Source organism: Topomyia yanbarensis, chromosome 3 (genome assembly GCF_030247195.1).
Source record: "Topomyia yanbarensis strain Yona2022 chromosome 3, ASM3024719v1, whole genome shotgun sequence".
In the NCBI taxonomy this organism is placed as follows: Eukaryota; Metazoa; Arthropoda; class Insecta; order Diptera; family Culicidae; genus Topomyia; species Topomyia yanbarensis.
The window spans coordinates 358379666-358403031 of record NC_080672.1 but is presented as its reverse complement, the minus strand read 5'-3'; the positions used below and the strand labels follow the sequence as shown (position 1 = coordinate 358403031).

At 35.5% G+C, this 23366-nt stretch overlaps 1 protein-coding gene across 6 annotated transcripts in view; it reads left to right on the top strand.

Moving 5' to 3' along the window:
• The window catches only part of LOC131688948 (protein GDAP2 homolog), a 338851-nt gene that overhangs the window by 177932 nt on the left and 137553 nt on the right, over positions 1–23366 (top strand). For all 6 annotated transcript variants that reach the window (XM_058973598.1, XM_058973595.1, XM_058973599.1 and 3 more), the window contains exon 9: positions 14741–14838. In XM_058973598.1, the coding sequence (XP_058829581.1) occupies positions 14741–14838 (98 nt within the window). The remainder of the gene's footprint in view (positions 1–14740; positions 14839–23366) is intronic.

Genomic DNA, 23366 nt, shown 5'->3' with positions numbered 1-23366 from the left:
AATCTTCAATGGACAGATTTAAATTACTTGTTTACTCTTGCGATCTGTTTGCAGCGAGTATCGACTTCTTTTTAAGGAAAATTATGGAAATTAGTTATAATCCTTCTTCTCAAGACTATATTTCGTGTGTGTCTTTTGTAAATGAAATGCTATTTGGGTGCAAGCAATACTCTTCATCTATACATTGTGATGGATTGAATCTACCCCAAAATAAAAACAAACCTGGACCCAAAACTCAACGAGTTTTTTTCTCTTTCGATCATCGTTTTTGCCTTTCTCATATAGAAAGGTTATGCAATCGCTCTAAAAATCGTCAACCTAATTTGACCTATAAAGGCTCAGGTAACAGTATGCAATAAGGGGTTTGCTACTTTAAAATTAAAACTAGTTTAAAACTTGTTCACAAGTTGAAAATTTTCGGCAGGGTACGGAACCCCCGGATCTTCCTCCGCCGCTGGTTTCAAGCGATGTTTCAGTGTCGACACACAGTATCTCAAGATCTTGGCTATCGATCTATTGTATGTATGTGCAAGTCGTACTGAATATGTAATATACATTTCCATCATTGTATTGAACATAACTAGCCATGGAATTGTAGTTTGGACAAATGAGAAAGGCACAATTGCACCACTAGGTGATTTAAACCAGGTTTTTGCCTTTCTCCTATAGAAAGGTTATGCAATCACTCTGAACATCGTCAACTTAATCCTGGCCCGGAGGTCCGTCTGTCATATACCATTCGATTCAGTTCGTCGAATTCGGCCAATGTCTGTTCGTGTGCGCGTATGTGTGTGTGCGAGTGTATGTATGTATGTATGTGACCAAAAATAAGCACATCGGTTACTCTGGAATTGCTGAACCGATTTTTTCAAACTTAGTCTCAAATGAAAGGTACAACGTTCCCATAGGCTGCTATTGAATTTCATTGAAGTCCGACTACCGGTTTTGGAGTTACGGGTTGAAGAGTGCGGACACACAGCAAATTCACATTTTTGCCTTTCTCCTACAGATGAATTTCGCGCCAACTCGAACATATGTTGGCAGCACCCTCTCTAATTTTTATGAAACTTTCTGTACATGAAGACTTTGTCACAAAAAGCCACTTTGCATATTTCGTTTTTCGAAAAATGATCTAGACTGTCTTTTGAAAAGGGCCAAACATTTTTTTCCCATTTTTTTTTCAAATTGCTATGCTCTAAAAGTGACAAAAAAAATGTTGTATGAGTGGTTTTCACAAAATTAGTCAAATTTTCGAATAAAAATATTGAAAAAATTCTTCATTGACTTCTACACTGAAAAAATCGATTTTAAAAATTTAAAGTCGATTTACAAAAAAAACCCATTTTTTATTTGGATGAAATTTTGTTCATGTTCCCTACCTACCGCCAAAAATTCAATTCAAGGGCACTTTTGAGGAAAAAAAGTTATTTGAAAAAAACTTTACCTTGTCCAAACTGATTTTTTTTTCTTCAGTGTATTTTTATCGAAAACTAAACCAATGAAAGTCATGATCCTCTCAGAATCCATTTTCCCAGCTGCTAGTTGCCTGATACATGCAAAAAGTGTCAGTAACGAATTTACTGTAAATATTCATAACAAACTTGAACGAAGACTGAAAGACTTGAAGACTGCAGTTCATTTATTCCTCTCAAAACTGATAAATTTTATGAAACAATTGACAAACTTTTCTAAAATTTATTTTATGTCTGATGAAGCAGCAGCACAATACAAAAATAAAAAAATCTTTGCAAGCTTGTGGAGATTCCAGTCAAAGTATGAGCTAAGGTTGGAGAGAGGATGGGCTAAAATCGAAAACGAAAAAGCAGTTTTTTTTCACACCGAGTGTTAGATCTTCATAAAAATCATCCAGCTTATGTAAAATATTATTACAGTACTGCTGATTGATTTTTATGAAGATCTAACACTCGGTGTGGAAAAAAACTGCTTTTTTCGCTTTTGATTTTTGCCGATTCTCTCTCCAACCTTAATCGCAGAAGGGCATTTTGTTGCAGCATCCCATGGAAAAGGACCCTGTGATGCTATTGGTGCCACTCTCAATCGAATAGCAAAAAGAGTCAGTGTTGCTCGCGACTATGGGAATACCATAACATGTCTCCGAGAGTTATTTAAGTGGGCAGCTGAACAAACTGATAAACATATCACAAAACTAATTTTCTGCTACATATTCACTGAACAGCACAACAAAATTTCAGAAGAACTCTAAGAGCTGTATAATATCTGGAAATCAAAAATTCCACAGTTTTGTGCCTATTCCTGGGGGCAAAGTAGAGAATAAAAGGTATTCTAATTCAGAAGATGAACCAAAAATATTTTCTTTGTATAAAAATAATACAAAATAGCATGCATGAAGATAGTTTTAAAACAAATGTAAAATATAAAAATAAATAAATGATTATGTAAAATTCAATACATAATGTTGTGGTGGTTATTTCTTTCTTTAATTCTTACTCAGCACTAAACAAGAAAATAAAAAAGTAATAATGGAATATTTGTTTAACAACATAAACTCTTTTAAATTGGATCATCTACAAACCCAAAACTCAAAACAATTTATTAGTATATGAGTATTCCTCGTACCTTAACGATTAGTTGAAAAAATAATATTTTTTTCCTACATTCGAGAACGTTTTTAGTAACAAATCGCTGTTTTTAGCTCTAAAAATTGTATTTAAAAATACTTATCCATGAAACAAAAATTTATGAATAAAGAGGAATTAATTACGATCAATTGAAAAAATTAAGAAAATTGATTGAGTAGTTTTTCGGCAATCGTTATCACGGAAAGCCCATTTTTAGTAAAACTACATTTCGAGAAAATCGAGTTTAAAATTTCAAATTACAACTGCTCTTGATTGACGAAGCGCTGTAACTTTCGATTTATTTCTTTATAAAAATTTAGGAAACCATTCGCAAGGAGTTGTACTTTGAGATAAAGTTAAAAAAAATCGATTTCATGAAAAATGAAAAAGTAGTTAACCCCTTAATAAAAATATGCTCAGTTGCTAAATTAGACAATATCTTCTCACAAACTGAGTTTTATTGGATTCTGAGATGATTGTGACTTTCATTGGTTTAATTTTCGATATACACTGAAGAAAAAAAAATCAGCTTGGACAAGGAAAAGTTTCTTTCAAATAACTTTTTTTCCTCAAAAGTGCCTTGAATTTTTGACAGACATATTTATCTATCTTGGAACAAAATTTCATCCAAATCAAAAATGGAGTTTTTTGTAAATCGACTTTAAATTTTTAAAATCGATTTTTTTCAGTGTAGAAGTCAATGAAGAATTTTTTCAATATTTTTATTCGAAAATTTGACTAATTTTGTGAAAACCACACATACAACATTTTTTTGTCATTTTTAGACTATAGCAATTTGAAAAAAAATGGGAGAAAAAGTTTGGCCCTTTTCAAAAGACAGTCTAGATCATTTTTCGAAACACACAATATGCAAAGTGGCTTTTTGTGACAAAGTCTTCATGTGCAGCAAGTTTCATTAGAATCTGAGATACGATTTGGCGCGAAATTCGTCAACCGCAAGCGACGTACTAAGGATTTTTTTCGATATTTAGATTTTTCGCGAAATGGCGCTCATTTTAATAAAAAAACGCTTTTAATCCACCTAACAGTGTGATGAGACATTTCTTATAACTCTTATCACTCTCTTCGGATATTATATCGTTTGAGAACATTTAGAACTTGATGCTTCGCGATGTTTTTGATTACACATACTACATGGGATAGTGGCAGGACTCAGAGAATCGCTCAAATCAGCATAGGACAACATCAGTGCTAGAAATCTCAAACCAAATCAATGGGAAAGCGAAAAAATGGCCCATAAAATAGACATACCATCGAATTATTGTTAATGCTCTGTTAATAAAATATCTAAATTGTGGTGGGAAAACTGAATTTTCCTAAAGGGGTTATGTATATTGTACTGAGCCAAAAAATCGAATTTTTTTTTAATCGATTTTAAGTTTATACTTTACTCAAATTTCCAACGCGACTGAGAACTAAGAAAAATCAACGCTTTTTCTTGAAAAGGGCGATACTAGCAGTGATACCATTCAAAGAAAATCAACAGTGAATATTTCCAGACTTGGTTTTATTTCCTATTTAAGAACTATTGTGTTTTTTACATCCTAGATTGCATGATTCAGTGATCGAAACCCAAAACTTCATAAAGTATTTGAAATTATTAAATTAAATGTTTTTGCTATTGAAATTGACAAAATGATAGTATCGCCCCTTTGGCGATTGTTTACTTTTTCGGTCCCACCTATCAGCATTGAAGTATCGCCCTTACGTTTTTTACAATAACTACCGTTTTACACCACCGATTTTGTCCGGGTTTTTTCAATAGCGATCATTGTTACTATTTACAGCTGGTATCAGCTTGATAATCCTAAAAAAAATACGAAAATAACAGTTTCGCCTCTAAACTGCTAGCAAAAAAAGTATCGCCCTGTTTGTTTGCATGGAGCGTGGAGGGCGAAACATTAAACAAATACAGTTTCGTCCGTTGTATTTTTTGCTGTAGTTTAAGAAAGCAATATCGTAGAATCCAAATTTTTAGGTTAATTTGTTGCGTTTCAAAGCCCTCATTCGCATGTATGAAAAAAGCCTTATGTGTACATTTGTAATATCGCCCTTTTCACAAAAAGCGTTGAAATGAAATCGCAGCTCCTGATATCAAGCTATCTCTGAAGTGCATGCGTCCATAGTTTCAAATTTTACTTCAACATCGACTTTTTCTAAAGGTGACTTCCCAGTAGTATCCTTGATTTGAATTATTGTCGCTAATCCTAATGCCAAAGAACAAATAAAAACCTCTCGAAAACGAACCGTTTGGGAAAATCATCATCAGTACTGAAATTTTCATTTCCACGAATCTTTTCGATAACCTTCCGTCACTTGCGTTAATGCACTGGGTGCACAGTGCTCTGAAAATCTAGCGAAATCGTCTTAGGGCACCAGCGGGTCTAATTCAGAGCTATCTGCGCGGCGAGTTAAATCTGTAAAGAATACTAAAAATTAATTTCTATTCCATAATTTTCAGTTCAGCAATTCGAGAGATCGTGCTCACCGCAAGCCATGAAAAATAGACTACGTTGTGAAGCGATGGTCACTATTTATTAAAAATCACGGTTAAATAAAAAATAAAACTATTAAAAAATTTCAAATAGTTTATAATTTTCACAAACTTATTAGGAAAAATTGTTTAATAAGCTTTCGTAATATTGTGTAGGAAAAAGCTGAAAATTTCAGTATTTTCTCTATCTGCAACATATTAACCCTTAAGTATACCAATTAATTGGCATACGAATTGGAATAGGTTCGCCAAATTTTGGAAGAAGTCTATAAAAAACTCCTTGAAAACTACCTAAAAATTGTTGTAGATCGATGCAATAAATAAATCCCCAAAAATGAAATGTACCTATTAATGTGAAACACAGTGAATAATACACACAATAAAGACCCATTTTTATCAGTCTCATGGTGTGTTTTAGGCTGACAAAATGGTGACATTGACTAAATCGGGCAATTTTTTTCTTTAGAATAAACTGAAGCTGTTAAAATATTCTTCCCGTCTCTTGATGTAGTCTGATAACTATTTCTGATTATGATGAACTTTTCATTTTTGCATATTTCCATCTTCATGATAAGGAAAACATGCTCAAGAAAGGATTTACTCGAATTCATTCTTGTTCGTCTGCTAGAGCCCGTTAAACATATGTTCATATTTGGCTGATAAAATCGGGGTTTCAATGTATTATAATAGATATTCAGCATTCGAAGAAGTTTCTTGTGAACGAGTGCAGAACGACTTTGTTTCTACTTACTTGAAGTCAGCGGCGTAGCCAGAAATTCAGTTTGGTGGGGGTTTGGTGAAAATCGATCATACTGTCCAAACGGCATAATTCCGAAACCGTAATTTTTGAAGTTTTAAAATTATGCAGAATTAATTTTTCAGAAAATAGTAACAGAGTTCGTGTCTTTAGCGAATTTGTTGAGACTTTATTGTAGTCATGAATATTAACCTGAGAAAATTTACCATAAATACTTCTTGGACGATATACCGTCAAAATTATTTTATCAAATGAAGCGCTGTTTAACGTTTGTAAAACTCATTGAAGATACTAAACCTCCGAAATTGGCGGTTTCAAAATGACAATGTCCTTAACGCACAAAGCGGTTTAGTCCAATTTTTCCCTTTTGGGAATTTATTGTATACTACCAGGCGTTTGGTTCTTAAACCAAAAGACAAGAGTTCGTCTTCGCTTTCTCGTCAGCAAACCAGAGCTATATTTGCTTCCCGGGACATCACTCGGGACATGTGGCTTTAGGCGTTCACATATGTCGTGTGAACTGTTTGGAATTTTTTGTGTCTAATTAGTGCTAATTTGGGTACTAGTTTTAGATACATCGTCTAACTAGACACCCAGATGGTGCTAGTTACTGACGAGATGAATTCGAAACACAAAAAAGCAAAACTTAATTCAAAATGATGCTACCCGATCAGAACGACATAACAGAAAGCTATCAAATTTATATCTCATGTTGATATTTATTACTCACTGTGTTATTTTTGTGATATCCCAATCAGCAAGGCAAGCAAACTTATATCAAGATTATATCTTCTGGTGATATCATTGGACTGCTAATATGATATTAATGTACGCATATAACGATGATGTTATAATAAGTTATACATATGTTCTTTCACAATTATTTTTGAACGCTAACGGTAAATTGTAAAGCGGGCAAATGACCATATGGTTAAAGCCCCAATAAACAAATCAAACAATCAGCTGTGAATGATTGTTACATTACACAAATGACCGTCCATTTACTAATACGCTGAAGTCGCTTTTCATGCGTCGTTATTCAACTTTTTAAAGCAAATTTTCGAAGTTTTAGATGTAAGTGGTCGGAAAACTTGTCAGTAAGGTGTTTGACTTACTTGGTTGCATTTTGATTAAGAGATTATTTATTTTCTGAGACACTCGTCTGACACACAATTTCGAAATTTTTGGAATATCGTAAAGTTGTCAACAAGATATTCTAAAGATTATAATTTTCATATAAAACTTTTTTTGAAAAAGATGCAGGAAGTATCAAGCACTCCAGATGAAATAATAAAACGCTAATTGAAAAAAAAGCATTTTTAAACTATTTGTTATGATTTAGTCAAATGGTTATATAATTAATTTTCTTTTAATCGATTGAGCATATTGCGAAAACGAATTTTCAAAGCTTAAAAACTTTCTGATGTATATTGATTTCTACAATATCGTTATGTATTTTGAGGATCTTCGAGGATGTTCAGTCCGATTTCTCCAATTTTTGCGGGGTTTTCATAAACAATTAAAATTGGCCAGTTTGTGCGTTCTCCGAACTACCAAAGCATTGCAATTTTTTTTAAACTTCGCATAAAAATGTTTGAGTTTACTTGATTGTTGTATCTTTTCATTCCACGTAAGATAATTTTACGGTTGAACTGACAATTGCTTTGAATGCGCAATGTTCTAATGTTTCCGCTGTTTCGTTCCTCTTAAAAATTCATCGAGCTAACAAATTTTCGTAATAATCAAGATACTTGATTCATATTGTAGAAAGTTAAAACAAAATAAAGCGACCTGTTCAAATTGTTGAAAGAATAATATTTGTGAGTATGCTGCATAAAGCTATTAATATTTCAAAATGGCCTGGAAATCTCTGCTTATATACATATTTAAATGTGTTTTAAATAATGCTTGAAATAGCTAATAACTTTAATGTAAAAATATTGAATATTTCCCCTTAAAATAAAATAAAATTTAGAATGGATAATGTATTTTAGAAAAATATGAAATATTCTAGAATTCGCACACCGAAGAATCCACAACAATATCTCGAATTTTCTGATTATCTGTTATAATATTCGCAATTGATAGATTGCACTACCGTAAAAAATTTGTATTTCTAGAAATTTATTAGGTTGAGATAATTGAACTGGTTTGCTTAATCTTCCCCATATTAAAAGTGCTAATAACAAAACATCTTGAAATTTCAAAAAGCAAACTTCAAAACTATGGTATTTGTTTCTTTGAATCTATTTGGAATCATAAATAACATTTGTCGTATTCTCCGTTAAATAATGTAGGTAAATTATCCGCTCAATGTTACCATATCGCATCGACATTATTACTAGAAATCGTGTAAAACATATTAGCGTACAAGAGAAGCACCGAAGTGCACCCTTCAGAATCTAAAAATAGCCCACTTTCCTAATCTGCAAAGATACTATAAAGCTATTCAGTCTATCGTAATATAGGCAGCAGTAGTAGTGAGTAAAACTGCATGAAAACAAAGCGTATGACACAAGGAAAACAAACAGTCCTTATGCTTTGGCAAAGTTCAATGTGTGCGTTCTGGAAACAAGATGCATCTATAATCGTTTTGCCCTTGACGGATGTGAGGAATATTATGCTAACATTAAACATCAAACGAAAGCAACGTCGTTGGTTCATGCAGGAAACATCCCCATAAAACTCAGAATACCCAGGTTCAAATCGCTATATCCACTAATAACAATCAGCGTGCCATATATTCATAATAACAATCAGCCAGCATGTATGCAATCATTTGACAAAACTATAGAAAGCTTTTTTGCTACATGAAGCTTTTTGCTTCCAACCGAAAAGCGCCTTAATGTATGCTATATTTTTCTATTTTATTCTATTTTTAGACCTGCACGCTAAATTCGTTGATACTATACAATAGGTAATAAAAGCTATATTGGCCGTGGGAGAACCTAACAAAATTTGTTATAATTCTGATAGAAGCCTATCACAGGTTGTCATATTTTTGATATATACTAGAAGAATTTCTGTTATGTTTTCTGTTATTTTACCAACTAACGAGACCAGAGTTATAACACAACTTGTTATCATAACAAAGTAACACAGTCTGCAATAATTTTGTTACTTCTTTCTGATCGGGTATCTTGACCTTAAATTACTGTTTTTAAACATTTGACCTATACATATAATTGGTCATACAACAAAAATCAAATGCTCATCAAAATCGAACAGGACCAGCTAGAATCGAATGGAAATCGTCATTTTTCATAAATTTCTCTCTACATTCGGAAAGTGTTATCCTCGTTATTAATCATATTACGTTTTCGTCTCAACTCGACACATTCCCAAAATAAAAACCTGTTTTAATCCACCTAGTGGTGCAATTGTGCTTGTCTCATTTGTCCAGACTACGATTCCATGGCTGGTTATGTTCAATACAATGGTGGAAATGAATATTACATGTTCAGTACGATTTGCACATACATTCAATGGATCAACAGCCACGATCTTGAGATACTATGTGATACTGAAACATCGCTTGAAATCAGCGGCGGATCATGAAGAAAGATCCGGGAGGTCCTGGTCCTGCCGAAAATTTTCAACTTGTTAGGAAATTTCAAACTAGTTTTAGTTTTAAAGTAGCAACCCCTCACTGCATACTCCCTCCGGGCCGGTATGATTGACGATTTTTAGAGTGATTGCATAACCTTTCTATATGAGAAAGGCAAAAATGTACCAAAGTCCAAAAAAATCAATTTTTGTCAAACATTATTTTTCTCGAGTTTACATCAAATCGCAATGTTTCATGCATTATAAAGTTATTTGGCATCAAAAATACAAATGTGCTGTTGAAAATTTTTCATTTCAGTTTATATGGGAATTTGCTGTGTGATTGCATTCTTCAACTCGTAACTCCGGAACCGGAAGTCCAATCAATAAAAAAATCAATTGCAGCCGATGAGAAGGTTGTACCTTTCATGTGAGACTAACTTTGTGCAAATCGGTCCAGCCATCTCTGATTAACAGAGGTAACATTTTTTTCCACATACACACATACACACATACACACACATACATACACACACAGACATTTTCCGATCTCGACGAACTGAGTCGATTGGCATATGACACTCGGCCGTCCCGGTCGGGATTAGATTGACGAATTTTAGAGTGAATGAGAAAGGCAAAAACATTTTTAGCAAATGTTGAAAGTTATGCATTTTTTGGTGAGCAGTTCTATTTTTCATAGACATTAAATCAATTTTAACTTCGCTTTCTATTAAATAAAGACCTTTATTACAGTACATCTCTACAAAAGCGAGCTCAATTTGAAAAGAAATCTGAGGATTATGATTGGTTACAGAACTCTGGAATTTTCTATTGGAATGTTTTCAGGCAGGAATTTGGTATTGATGCTATTATACAACTGTGAAATCAAGACCAATAGGTCAATTACATACCCATTCCGACAATTTATCAAAAGTCCTCACGATGTTTACAACAACAGGTTATCAATGCACGGATCAGATAATTAGTATTGCAATATTTAATTAAATCAGTCAGCATCAATAAATTTTCACCTTCAATCCAATTTTTTTTGGGTGTGGTGGGGGGGGGGGTTGTATGGTGTTAAACCCCAAAACCTTCTCTTGGCTACGCCGTTGCTTGGAGTTATTTACTTTGCTTTCATTTTCCGATATGTTTCAGATCGATCCGATGGTGATAAGTTAGAAAAATTGGAGTCAGAAGGTTCGTACAAATGAACATTTTTGTACTGATAAGTTATCAAGTTCCTTCTAGACAACTTGGAAGTGTTCGGTGATTATTTCTAGCGGTTGTAGAGAGAAAAATGAAATACAAAATTCGTTTTATCGAAATAATGTTTGGCTTATTTAAATGGATTATTACTATATTGAACAATAAATAGGCGACAAAGAGTAATCAACAAACAACAAGCCATAACTTTTAAAGTATTCAAAATAGATATTTGAAGTCTTCAGTAAAGTTATTCGCAAAAGTAAGAGCTACAAATTTGCTGAAGACATCATTTCGATATAATCACTTCCAGGAAAATTTGTGAAAATATCTCACTCATAGGGTGATTAATCAGCAAAAGCACAATACCAATAGAAAGGGCATATTGCCTCCATTAAATTCTCCGAAGATACTATTGACCTTAAATAATCCGTTTTGGCGTTAATGATAGATTTCATGTGTTTGGTCATATTTCTGGCAATGCGAAATGATAAAAATCTTTCGTCCGCATTTAATGTTAAATATCTCTTTTGATAATAATCCGATTTCAACAATCTATAGCTTGTTCGAAAGGTATTCGTTAAAGCTGTCTAAAAACATATAAATTGTTAATCTATATTGTCAATTTCGGCAGATAATTTAAAAAAACTGCGAAAAACGCCATTTTTAAGCATTCAAACATTCATATCTTGAAAACTAAACATCAGAATCAAAAACAAATTAATAGCGTTCATACTGTTTTTTAGTTCTTTCATTTAAAATTGGTTTAGATAAGATCGGTTCAGCCATTGCTGAGAAACACGAATGAGAATTTGTCCGTTACATACACACACACACACACAGACACACACACACACACAGACATTGTCCCAAAACGTCGAGCTGAGTCGATTGGTACATAAGACTCGGCCCTCCGGGCCTCGGAAAAAATCTTGAAAGTTTGAGCGAATTCTATACATTTCTTTTATAAGAAATGTAAAAACGCTGAAAATGTCATAAAAATCGACACAAACTTGTTCGTTTACAAAAAACCTAACTATTAAAAGAATACAAACAATATTTCTGCCACGGAGCAGATTGCCACTGTCCAGTTTAATGCCTATCGGTGAAGGGACTCGTCAACGGGGCTCAGATGGATAGTAGTATGAGTGTAGGTGTATGATGTTAGGCTGCGTATCAGGATGACTGGGTGAACATAATTTAACAATGACTGTCTAACAATATGTTTAACATGATGCTTCTGGAATGGCAAGTACATACGCGAAGCTCACAGACAAACTGATTAATTCAATTCTTAGATAACGTTTAGTGCAAAAACTTATTTAACCCTCATAATTTTGACATTCCGCTCAGAAAGTTTTGTTTTAAAAATTGTACAGAAGCATATTTTTTTGAAATTGACATAAGACCGTGATGAAGACTAAAAAGTATCATAGCAATCAGCGTGGTCTAAAAATCCGGCGGAATGCAGGGGGCTCTACATATCTGTAATAGGAACATTAGATCCAAATAAGTCAAGTCTAGCAATCAGATAAATCAGCATGCTTTTGATTGTTTCCACTAGATGGCATTCAAGATACAATCAATGATGAATACATCGAATTGATAAATCCTGCGACTAAAAATCAGTTATTGAAATTTGGATGGAGCCGGGCCTGAACTAGTTTTTCATGGAAGCACATTGTCATCGATTATCCAGGGCCTAAGATTCTCATATCTAATCAATGAATGACATTCCACTTTCACTAACTTTTCACTCTTCCTCCGTCACTAAAACATATACAAAACAAAACAATAAAGACAAGTCCCCTTGTCGTTGTTAATTATTTGTGGCTTAATCTTGTGGTCATTCGCCTTTTAGTGTATTAGTTAGATATAATTACTAAGATTAATGTTATATTTACCCATTGAATTACAAAATTGCTTTTTGGTTGAGATTCAGGGTGATCCACTTGAGTTGGTTTTCTTGTTCCTTTGCCATGGCCGACCTCCCCATCACCAGGAGTTGTGTTGGTCGATGGGTTTGATCCATTGGTGGTTTTTTCAGCGCCAGCGTGGTATTTGGTTTGAAAAGCTTCGAAAGGCTGGCCTGTAGTGTATTGGCATTGTGTGGGACTCACGACTCACTTTCGTGCCTAACCACTAAAAACACTCCTTACACTTTTGTCGCCCTTCGTTCCCACGGAACTAAATCAAGGTATTACTTCGTGCTTTCGGTGCACCTCTTTCTCTTGCTCACGAGTTTTTCGTAGCTGTCTCACTTGATCCATGAAATAACTCTTTTCTTGCATTTCAGTTCCATCTATTATGTGGCTATTTAGCTTTAGCCATTTAGTCTTAGTGAATTGTTTAGCCGCTTATTCCATGAGCTATTTAGCTCGTATTGCCGTGAGTCACGTAGTTCCCAGCCTTATTACGATCTACTCGGATAATCCCCGGCGGTGAATTCACCCTACTCCGACTGAGATTTTCCCCGACGGAGGAATATCTCTAGACACCGATACCCGCTTTTTTAAGCCGTTTAGCTTCCAACATTATCGAGATCTACTCGAATATTATCCGGCGGTGAAACTACCCTACTCTGACTGAGAGTTCCCCGACGGCGGAATTTCTCTCGGTACCGATGCCTGTTTCGTGAGCCGATTAGCTCCCAGCTAAATTAGAATCCACCCTACTGAGTATTCCTCAATGGCGGATTTATCCCGATCCTGATGCTTGTTTTCGTGAGCTATTTACCTCCCCGCTTCGTCCCGATCTACTCGATCTAGTCCCCAGCGGTGTACCTAGCCTACTCATCGGACATAACAGTAGGTATCGAGGTCTGTAAGCGATTCCGGGAGGAGCGTAGCTTCCGGTTCACTGGCACCTCCAGAGCCCGCTGCTGGCTGTTCGACGCGGTCTACTCGATCTTATCCCAGGCGGCGGATCTAGCCTACTGACGAGCTACCCGGCCTGGTGTCGAGGTCGGTTCGGCAATTCCGATAGATTCTGGCGTCCGGTTCGCTGGTGCCCCAATGACTAAAAACTAATGCTGTGCTGCGTACTACTGTTTCACGGCAGCTTTCGAGTCGGTGGCGCTGCTTTGTTGGTCCCTTCGCCACTTCCTCTGCAGCTCCGAGAGTATACTCGTCATTATTGTGTAGATCGTATCTTAGATATGATCATAGTGGCATCTCTTCGACGATATTGTCAACTGTCACACCAGGCATAGCCCTTAGAACTTCTTCGAACCTAGGACATACGAAGACCACGGCGTCTGTTGTCTCTCGCACGTTCTCACACTCCGGGCGAAGGGGTGACGAAGCATGTCCGAACCGATGCGGGTACTTCCGGAAGCATCCGTGCCCAGACAAAAACTGCCCAAAATGGAAGTTCACCTCACCATGCTTCCCATGCACCCACACCGACACATTTGAGATGAGTCGGTGGATCAACCTTCCTTTCTCTGTGTTGTCCCGCTTTTGCTGCCACTTAGTCAACGAGTCCGTTCTGACCAGCCTCCTTGCATTTCGTGCATTCCTTCGCTGCTAGCATTCCACGTCCTCGGTCAGGATAATGCAGATAGATATCATCCTGCCAATGATAGCATACCGCCTCTGTCGATAGCGTTCTGTACGTGCTCGCCACACGAACATCCATTAGGCGAAATGTTCTTGTCAACTTCGTCCAGTTCCGTTTTGAGTTCAGCGAAGCAGCCCAGGCCGGTACGCTATACCTCAGTATTGACGATGACATACCCGCCAGGAGACGTCTCGTGCTGCCTCTTGCTCCTCAATTATTCGGCATGATCCTTGCTAATACGTTAGTTGTTTTCGCAGCCTTCTTACATACATAGTCCACATGGCTGTTTTGATTTAACCGACCATCGACTATCACACCCAAGTCATTTGTTCGAGTTGCGTTTCCGGCCAGCTCCAAAAATGTGATTTCGAACGCTGTTGAAGTTTTCAGCGCGCTCGGGGTTTCCATAAGAGGCGTTGCAGCAGAAATGAAAATTAGAACATTTAGCAATTATTGTCGCCAGCGGTTTTTTGTTGCATCATTTTCAAGACCTTAACAAAGCAATCAAAACAATGCAATTAACTATTCCTTGTTTATTCGCTTCTACTTTTCCAGGGTGATCTCGACCGTGAGCGACTTCTAGGCGATCGTCCTCGGATGGTGTACGAAAGCGTGCTGGACGATGGCTTGGAAGGAATAGAACACCAAGAAAGGTAGGTGAAATTCGCTACTCTATATGATCTTTAAACCACTTTTGGTTAAACCCAATAATCGTAGACCACGCTAGCATTAGCTAGTTGAACGGGGCGCTGCCTGTCGCTGAATAGTTCACAATCATATTTTCATCCGCTCTCGTTGGTAAATCTCTGAAAAAGAGAAAAACCTTTCCGAAGAAACTCAAATAAACCGTAATTCCGTGAAGTACCGGTCTTCGTTCATGGCTTTTTCCCCAAGAGTGACACATCAGTCACGCATTTTAGCCGCTCGCGCCTAAAGCTAGTTTTAAATGTTGTTTTTAGCATATATTCACCGTTTAGTATCAATTATCGCAAGTTGAATCAACATTCATTCCGAATATAACATTAAATCTACTCAAGAGTAGGCAAATAAGTAGCTTTAATCTTAAATCTTCGCTAATTACAATGTCAACCGATCCATTACTCATCTCTGGCCAGCCCCCAGCCACGCAATCGTTGGTGATACGGCCTGAGAGTAGCGTAGTGTCAACGGAGACACTTGCGACTGTTTACTGATTTTATTATGATTTTTCAACCGTTGAAATGTTTTATTGCCACGCTTGACTCCGCTTGTGAGATTTTGGAAATAAAATATGGTGTTTACATACACGAAACCATTACGCGTCCAAGTTCAAAAACCCATTTAAGTTGCGCAGCACCATGTTTGGTGACCGCAAAATAGGGCATTTATCGGGACAGTCCCGGTAGAACCAGTTGATCGCTGATGTAACCGAAAATGGGAAAAATCAATACCAGTGGCAATCACGCCACGAGGTAGGCCGATTGTTGGCTAATGATCGAGTACATTACGGGGGGGAAAAGCATGCGGTTTTGGTAAATTCAACTCTGTGATGGAGGTCTTTGTTGTTGTGATGAAAATTGGACAGCTGACAGTTTTAGGGTTGTTAGTTAATATTTAACACGCTCATATGAAGCTGAGTGCGTCATGAATGAAGTACGCATGTAGATACGCGTTTATTATCTTTTCTTATGAATTGATATTGTCGTTATCACAGAAGGTTATTTGGGTATAGTTCCTAAATTATTTTTTGTCAATTAACAAATAACAGATATAACACTTTCAAGATGCACAGAGAATATCAAAGTCCACAGAAGCAAAATTGCATTGTTCAACAAAAAACCGATTTAATCCACCTAGCAGTGAGATGAGACATTTCTTACACATTTCACTATTGGATTAGTTTGCAGAACTCACGAGAAGTAGGCACATAAAAATTAAGATTATATTTAGAAATAGTTGTAAGATTAATAGAATAAATTGACTCATACTAACAAATTGAATGAAATAAAACGAATGACTGAACATGAAATGCATAAAATTAAAGATAGGAATAAAATGAATCAGATAAATCAAATGAATCAAATGAATTAAATGAATCAAATGAATCAAATGAATGAAATGAATCAAATGAATAAAATGAATCAAATGAATCAAATTAATCAAATTAATCAAATTAATCAAATGAATCAAATGAATCAAATGAATCAAATGAATCAAATGAATCAAATGAATCAAATGAATCAAATGGATCAAATGAATCAAATGAATCAAATGAATCAAATGAATTAAATGAATCAAATGAATCAAATGAATCAAATGAATCAAATTAATCAAATTAATCAAATTAATCAAATGAATCAGATGAATCAAATCAATCAAATCAATCAAATCAATCAAATCAATCAAATCAATCAAATCAATCAAATCAATCAAATCAATCAAATCAATCAAATCAATCAAATCAATCAAATCAATCAAATCAATCAAATCAATCAAATCAATCAAATCAATCAAATCAATCAAATCAATCAAATCAATCAAATCAATCAAATCAATCAAATCAATCAAATCAATCAAATCAATCAAATCAATCAAATCAATCAAATCAATCAAATCAATCAAATCAATCAAATCAATCAAATCAATCAAATCAATCAAATCAATCAAATCAATCAAATCAATCAAATCAATCAAATCAATCAAATCAATCAAATCAATCAAATCAATCAAATCAATCAAATCAATCAAATCAATCAAATCAATCAAATCAATCAAATCAATCAAATCAATCAAATCAATCAAATCAATCAAATCAATCAAATGAATCAAATGAATCAAATGAATCAAATGAATCAAATGAATCAAATGAATCAAATGAATCAAACTACTCAGTATATCCAAATATGGACGACGATAAGTTGTAACATTGTAGTTGCATCCCCCATCGAGAGTGGGTGCTTTGGGAGACTTCTTTTCCTGGATCTAATTTGTGGATATTTTTGGTCTTTGATCCGTTATTTTTCATGAAAGTTCGTATCAATACAACGAATGTGCAGCTGATACAACTCATGGTTCATTCGCCTGCGCAACGTTCCGTCTTCCATCTGCACGCCACCGTAGATGGTACGCAACACCTTTCGTTCGAAAACTCCAAGGGCGCTTTGGTCCTCCACGAGCATAGTCCAGGTCTCGTGGACGTAGAGGACCACCGTCTTGAAGATAATCAACTTCGTGCGGCGGCGAATTTTGTTCGACCGGAGTGTCCTCTAGAGTCCAAAGTAGGCACGATTTCCCACTAAGATCCGTCTCTGAATTTCTCTGCTGTTATCATTGTCGTCGGTTACCAGTGAGCCCAAATACATGAATTCGTCGACCATCTCGATTTCGTCACCGTCAATCCGAACTCGGGTGGGAGGTTCACATTGTCGTCTCTAGAACCTCTTCCTCTCATGTATTTTGTCTTCGAAACGTTGATGGCAATTCCAATCCTTCTGGCTTCAGCTTTCAGTTTTTGAGCATATATTTCATTCAAAATTCAATATAGATACGAATAGTTTAAATATCGCACGTGGAATGTCTCTTTTGAAAATTTCTATCGTCAAACTTTCATATTACCCAGTTAAGCCAAATATTTTTCTGATATAGCCATGAATTTCCTTAATTATAGTGTAGATACAGGCTTTGAATACAATTGAATTAAAGTTGAGTTGATGTAGCAGCAGACAAAAAATAGTTTTGTTTTCTCAAACCTTCGCAATTACAATTAATAAATATTTCAGATTGGCAGAAGATCTTATCACACAACTTAGAATGCATACAGAAATAGCTAGATAGATGCGATAGAAGAGAAACAGAGAGAGAAAGAGAGAGAGAGAGAGAGAGAGAGAGAGAGAGAGAGAGAGAGAGAGAGAGAGAGAGAGAGAGTGAGAGAGAGTGATGGGGTGGCGGGGGGGGGGGGCGTGTGAGGAATGGCAAATGATGGTTAATGCAGTGACATTATTTTTATAGGTATATTATTATGATATATTGATTCTTACATTCTTATCATAAATAATGTAAGTAGTAATTTTTGCGCCATAACTAGTATAACCTAAATCTTGCAAAAGACCTAAATTTTCGCTAGATTTTTGGGCTTCAAACATACAGTTGCTTTCGGTGACGCCACAAGTATAATTATATTAGAAATCTTTTATATCACTACTAGGTGAATTACTTGTTGATCTGTGTATTGATATACCATCCAACATTTACCTCATGATTGAACGCAATGCCTAATCCAAGGAATAAATACTAGAACTCACTGTTTCTATATCAACACATTATTTTGTCTTTGAAGTGAACTTATATATTGATTTTTGAAAAAAAAAGTTCATTTATTATAAAGGTAATTCACAAAATGTTCTCAACATCGAATTCCTTGAATCACGTAGATGTGTTTTCATACCCCGATATTCAAAATCGGTTTAGTTTTGCCCATAAAACACCAGTAAAGCAATGCTCTGTATGAAACAATCTCATTTTTAATTAGTGGAAATTGGTAAGCGAGGACTAAAAAGACAAAATGTCTAATATCTCCGCCGCTCGTGCACGGATTTAAACAATCTATAGCTTGTTAGAAAGGTATTTTTACAAGCATTCTAATTATGTGCAGTTTGTGGGACAATATTGTATTGTTCGAAAGTTATTTGCAAAAAACCTGCCGTGTTTTGACAAAATCGCCCATTTCTCAGAAAGTAAACAACATATCGAAAATCAAAAATAATAGTGTCAAATGGCAACGTTAGGCCTTTCATTTGAAACTAATTTCATTAAGATCGGCTCAGCCATTGCTGAGATAATTACATGACATTTTGTACATACATACATACACACATACACACACACACACATACAGACATTGTCTCAATTTGTCGAGCTGAGTCGATTGGTATATGAGACTCGGCCCTCCGGGCCTCGGAAAAAGTTGTCAAAGTTTGAGCGAATCCTATACATTTCTTTTGTAAGAAATGTAAAAATAATCAATTTGAATGTGCTGTGACTGTACATTGTTTTTTGGAATCTAGGAGGAAAATGATGAAAATGACGTTTGTCGTTTGTCTCTAGTACGTCAAGATCGATTTTTATGAAAATTTTTGTAGAGGGACCAAAAGTTTTTCAAGAAAATAAAAAAGGTGAGGTTCGCTACTATTTTTGAAATACATTTGAGGGCTGAGTTGAATGGCGTAATTAGAATTTGTAGCCAAGATTGCGTTCTTAATGTATGCACATTTAAAGTCTACAATACTAAAATAAATATTTAAAATCAACGGTCAACAACGAATCCATCAACTTTGTACGTTCACCATCTTCTGAGGGGTTTCATAATATATTGCAGTGCATCTTTATGTAGAGATTTGGTGTCTTCAGTAAATTGGTTGAAAAAGGTATCAGAAGCAACTTCGAATACAAGGTCAAAAAAATGAAATCGCTAAAATAGTTTCTTTTTTGTCATCTAAAACAGACCATCCCCTTCAGCCCAGCAGGCTATGGTTATCTGCTCCGGGAACAAAGTCTCATTAGGCACTTTTCACTGTTCATTCAACAATCTCTCCAAAGATCTAGAGAATGATTTCATATTGCGGTGGTTTGAATAATAGTGAGAATTGAGTCTGATGTAGTGCTCCCACAGCACAAAGGTATAAACGTTTTGCTATTTTTTTCCTAGTGCGGCTCTTCTTGCCGCTATCAGCTGATGCAGATCTGCTATTTACCACAGAAATCAATTAATGCGTCGAATAATTACTTTAGAAATATTACGATCAATCTTTACGTGTCCAAAAGTTTGCGTGCTGAAATTGACCTCATCATTGCTCAGTTAGTACAGTACATAACCTCGAACAATATTTTTGTTGTTTTTCATTGAGTAACACCCGGGAAGCAGATTGTACTTTCGAGTAGAAGAGAGCACACCGCAGTTTATGCTTAATTGCCACGTATGCTTGAATACAGTGCAGCACTCCCTTCAATGAAAAACAATTTTTGTAACAAGTTTAAAATGTAGTCGGAGTCTATTAACTGTTAATGGGTTCATTTTCGAGTGCAAGATGCAAGGGCAAATGATGTCGAACATGCTTTACGAACGGTGTGAGCGCGGTAATAGTGGGTGATGATGATTAATGAAACAGTTTCAAGGTCTAGCCAATTTCTACATTAATGAGTATTACTCTCAGACAAATTCCGACACTTTATTTTATTTAAAATGGGTAGAAAAATCTTGTCAGCTATAACATGTTTCTCTTATCAAACATGCTTAAGAATTACAGTATTTGTAATATAAAATGACAAATCTTTATCGAAATGGATTTGAAACATGATCGTTTGGTGCAGCTATGTTCCGTTTCTACTTTTAAAGCGGGCACCGCATGCTTACCTTTCATGTGGTTACCATGTTTTTCATAAAAGCGTGGTGTGCATATACGCTCGACCAGGAATGGCTCTAGCACTATTTCATCGCGATAGTGAAGTAAACTGATAGTTACCAAGAAGTATAGAACGTTCAGAATTTCAGGTGGGCAGGGAAAGAGCATAGCGTTGTTGGTAAATCGAGTGCCTTGTACGCAGCTCCCCGATGACGGTGACGTGGATCGGCGTGCGAATATTTAAAAAAAATGCAAAGTTTTAAATCGGAAGTTGTGTCACCTTGAAACTTGCCAGTTTGGACACCTATAGTACCGAAGGTTACGAAAGTAAGTAATTCAAATTATGACAATGCTTAAGATTTAGATTTAGAAAATTCAATCAGAATTAGAAAATAAACAAAAATGATGCTTAATATATAAACCTGTTTTAATCCACCTAGCGGTGCAATTGTGCCTTTCTCATTTCTCTAAACTATGGCACGGAGGCTTTTTATGTTCAACATAATTGTGGAAATGTCCATTACATTCTTAGTACACTTTGCACTTATACACAATGGCATGCCAGCCACGAACTTGATGAGCTACGTGTCGACGGTGAAACACTTGAAACAAAAAAATATCATACTCCATTAGCCTAATCAGCATTAGATCAATGTTATCTGCTTGCTAACTCATTTTGTCATGCGGGGATGGGTATGTGAGGAGGGCGAAAGTCCCATGAACGAACGACTCCCCAGCTTAAATTGGTATGCTTTGTAATATAGTGGTGGTTTAAAGATAATGGGGTTGAAAGGGAGGGGTATGAGGTGGTGGTCTGAGGGGTGATTTAAGGAGATTTTTAAAGGAGGGGAGTGAACAGTAGAGGGGGGTGTAACCCCTCTCCGTAAACCATCAACTACGCCCCTGTTAAAATTCAGAAACCTTATGCGAGTCGAAAAAAAAATTTGGCCGGGATTAGGTTGACGTTTTTCAGAGTGATTGCATAACCTTTCTATATGAGAAAGGCAAAAATGTGCAAAATCCAAAAAAGTGAATCTTCGTCAATTTTTTTTCGTGTTTGCATCAAATCTCGACGTTTTATGCACCTTGAATACATTTAGCATCAAAAATAAAAATTCTATTTTTAATTTTTCCTATAGTTTTTATGAGAAATTTCTGTGTGGCCGCACTCTGAAACCCGTAATTCCGGAATGAGAATTCCGATCGATCCAAAATTCAATAGCAGCCGATGGGAAGGTTGCACCTTTCATTTGAGACTAAGTTTGGGCAAATCGGTCCAGCCATCTCTGAGAAAAATGAGTGACATTATTTGACACATACGCACATACATACACACACACACACATACACACACACATACATACACACATACACACACACATACAGACTTTTTCCGATCTCGACGAACTGAGTCGAATGGGATATGACACTCGGCCCTCCGGGCCGGGATTAGGTTGACGTTTTTCAGAGTGATTGCATAACCTTTCTATATGAGAAAGGCAAAAAATATACAGAAGACTGATCGATGATTTAAATTATATAATGATGACATGGGTGTCATCTAGTGAGAACGTTCATAAACAGAACAAACACAATCATGGAATAATAAAATCTAGGAGAGAGTATTGCATAGTTAGTTAGTGTCTTGTATACAGCTTACTTAGCACGGTGTCTGTGTCGAACAACTTTATTCCAAATCGGCATCAGTGAAATTTCAGAACATGAAAGAATATGCTGTTCCCTATTCATTTGCAGAAGAAAAATAATCGGTCGAGGGGACCTGTCTGTCTATTGAAGATTTGTCGCATAATGTAGAATAAGAGCGAAGGCCGCATATCAAGAAGTTTGGCAACTCTGTACAGAAACTTCAGGCAGTAAAATAAAAACCTCTTTCGGGAAAAGGTGATACATTTACTATTTCTACTATTATATTAAGCTTCCTATTTTCGTACAATAGACAAAACATTACCATTGCGATTTCTGTTCAGCATATAGCAATTCCAGAACTTCTTCTCAAAGAGAATTGTGACAGTAGGCTTTGACGCTTGTCTCCTAGATTAGATGAAATTTATCCCTTTAAAGCCAAAAAGTGATTTGAGTACAACAAAATACTTGCAGCTATAGAGGGATTCCATGAGAAACCGGCCGACCACAAAATTTGACCATCATCGATTCGAACAAAACTTTGAAGTTGTTACAAGAGCAATTTTTCAAAAGGGCGTAGACATTTATACGTGCATTAATTTCAAAAAAAATTTGATCAATTTCTTTATTTTATAGAACGAATTACAGGGAATGAATATTTCTGTATGAAAAACATAAACACTGAAAAAAATGTTGCATAATTTTTCACAAAAACAAAATTTTTTGTTAAAAATTAAAATTGCAAAATAACTTATTTTTTCTAGTTTTTTATAATTTGCCAAAAGTAAACCTACAGAGAAAAGGAATATTTTAAATGTGATTTTATGATGGAGAACTTATCGGTAAAAAGTTTTTTAACATTAACTTAATACATGTTTTTAAATTCCATACTGAATGACATACAAAACTGTAATTTTATTACAGAATATATTTCTAAGCATCGTATTTAATTAAAATGCTTTTAACAAAAATCTTCCAAAATGCGATAGTTTTCGAGATATTTGAAAAAAAATTTCACCAAAATAGTTAATTCGTTTGATTAAGCCATTTTTAAAAGTTATTCGCGTTACCCCATCATAAAATGTCAAAAATCTAATGCTTTTCGTTTTAAAAATGTAAAAGATACTTTTCCAGCTTAATTGGATCATGGAGAAGCTTTT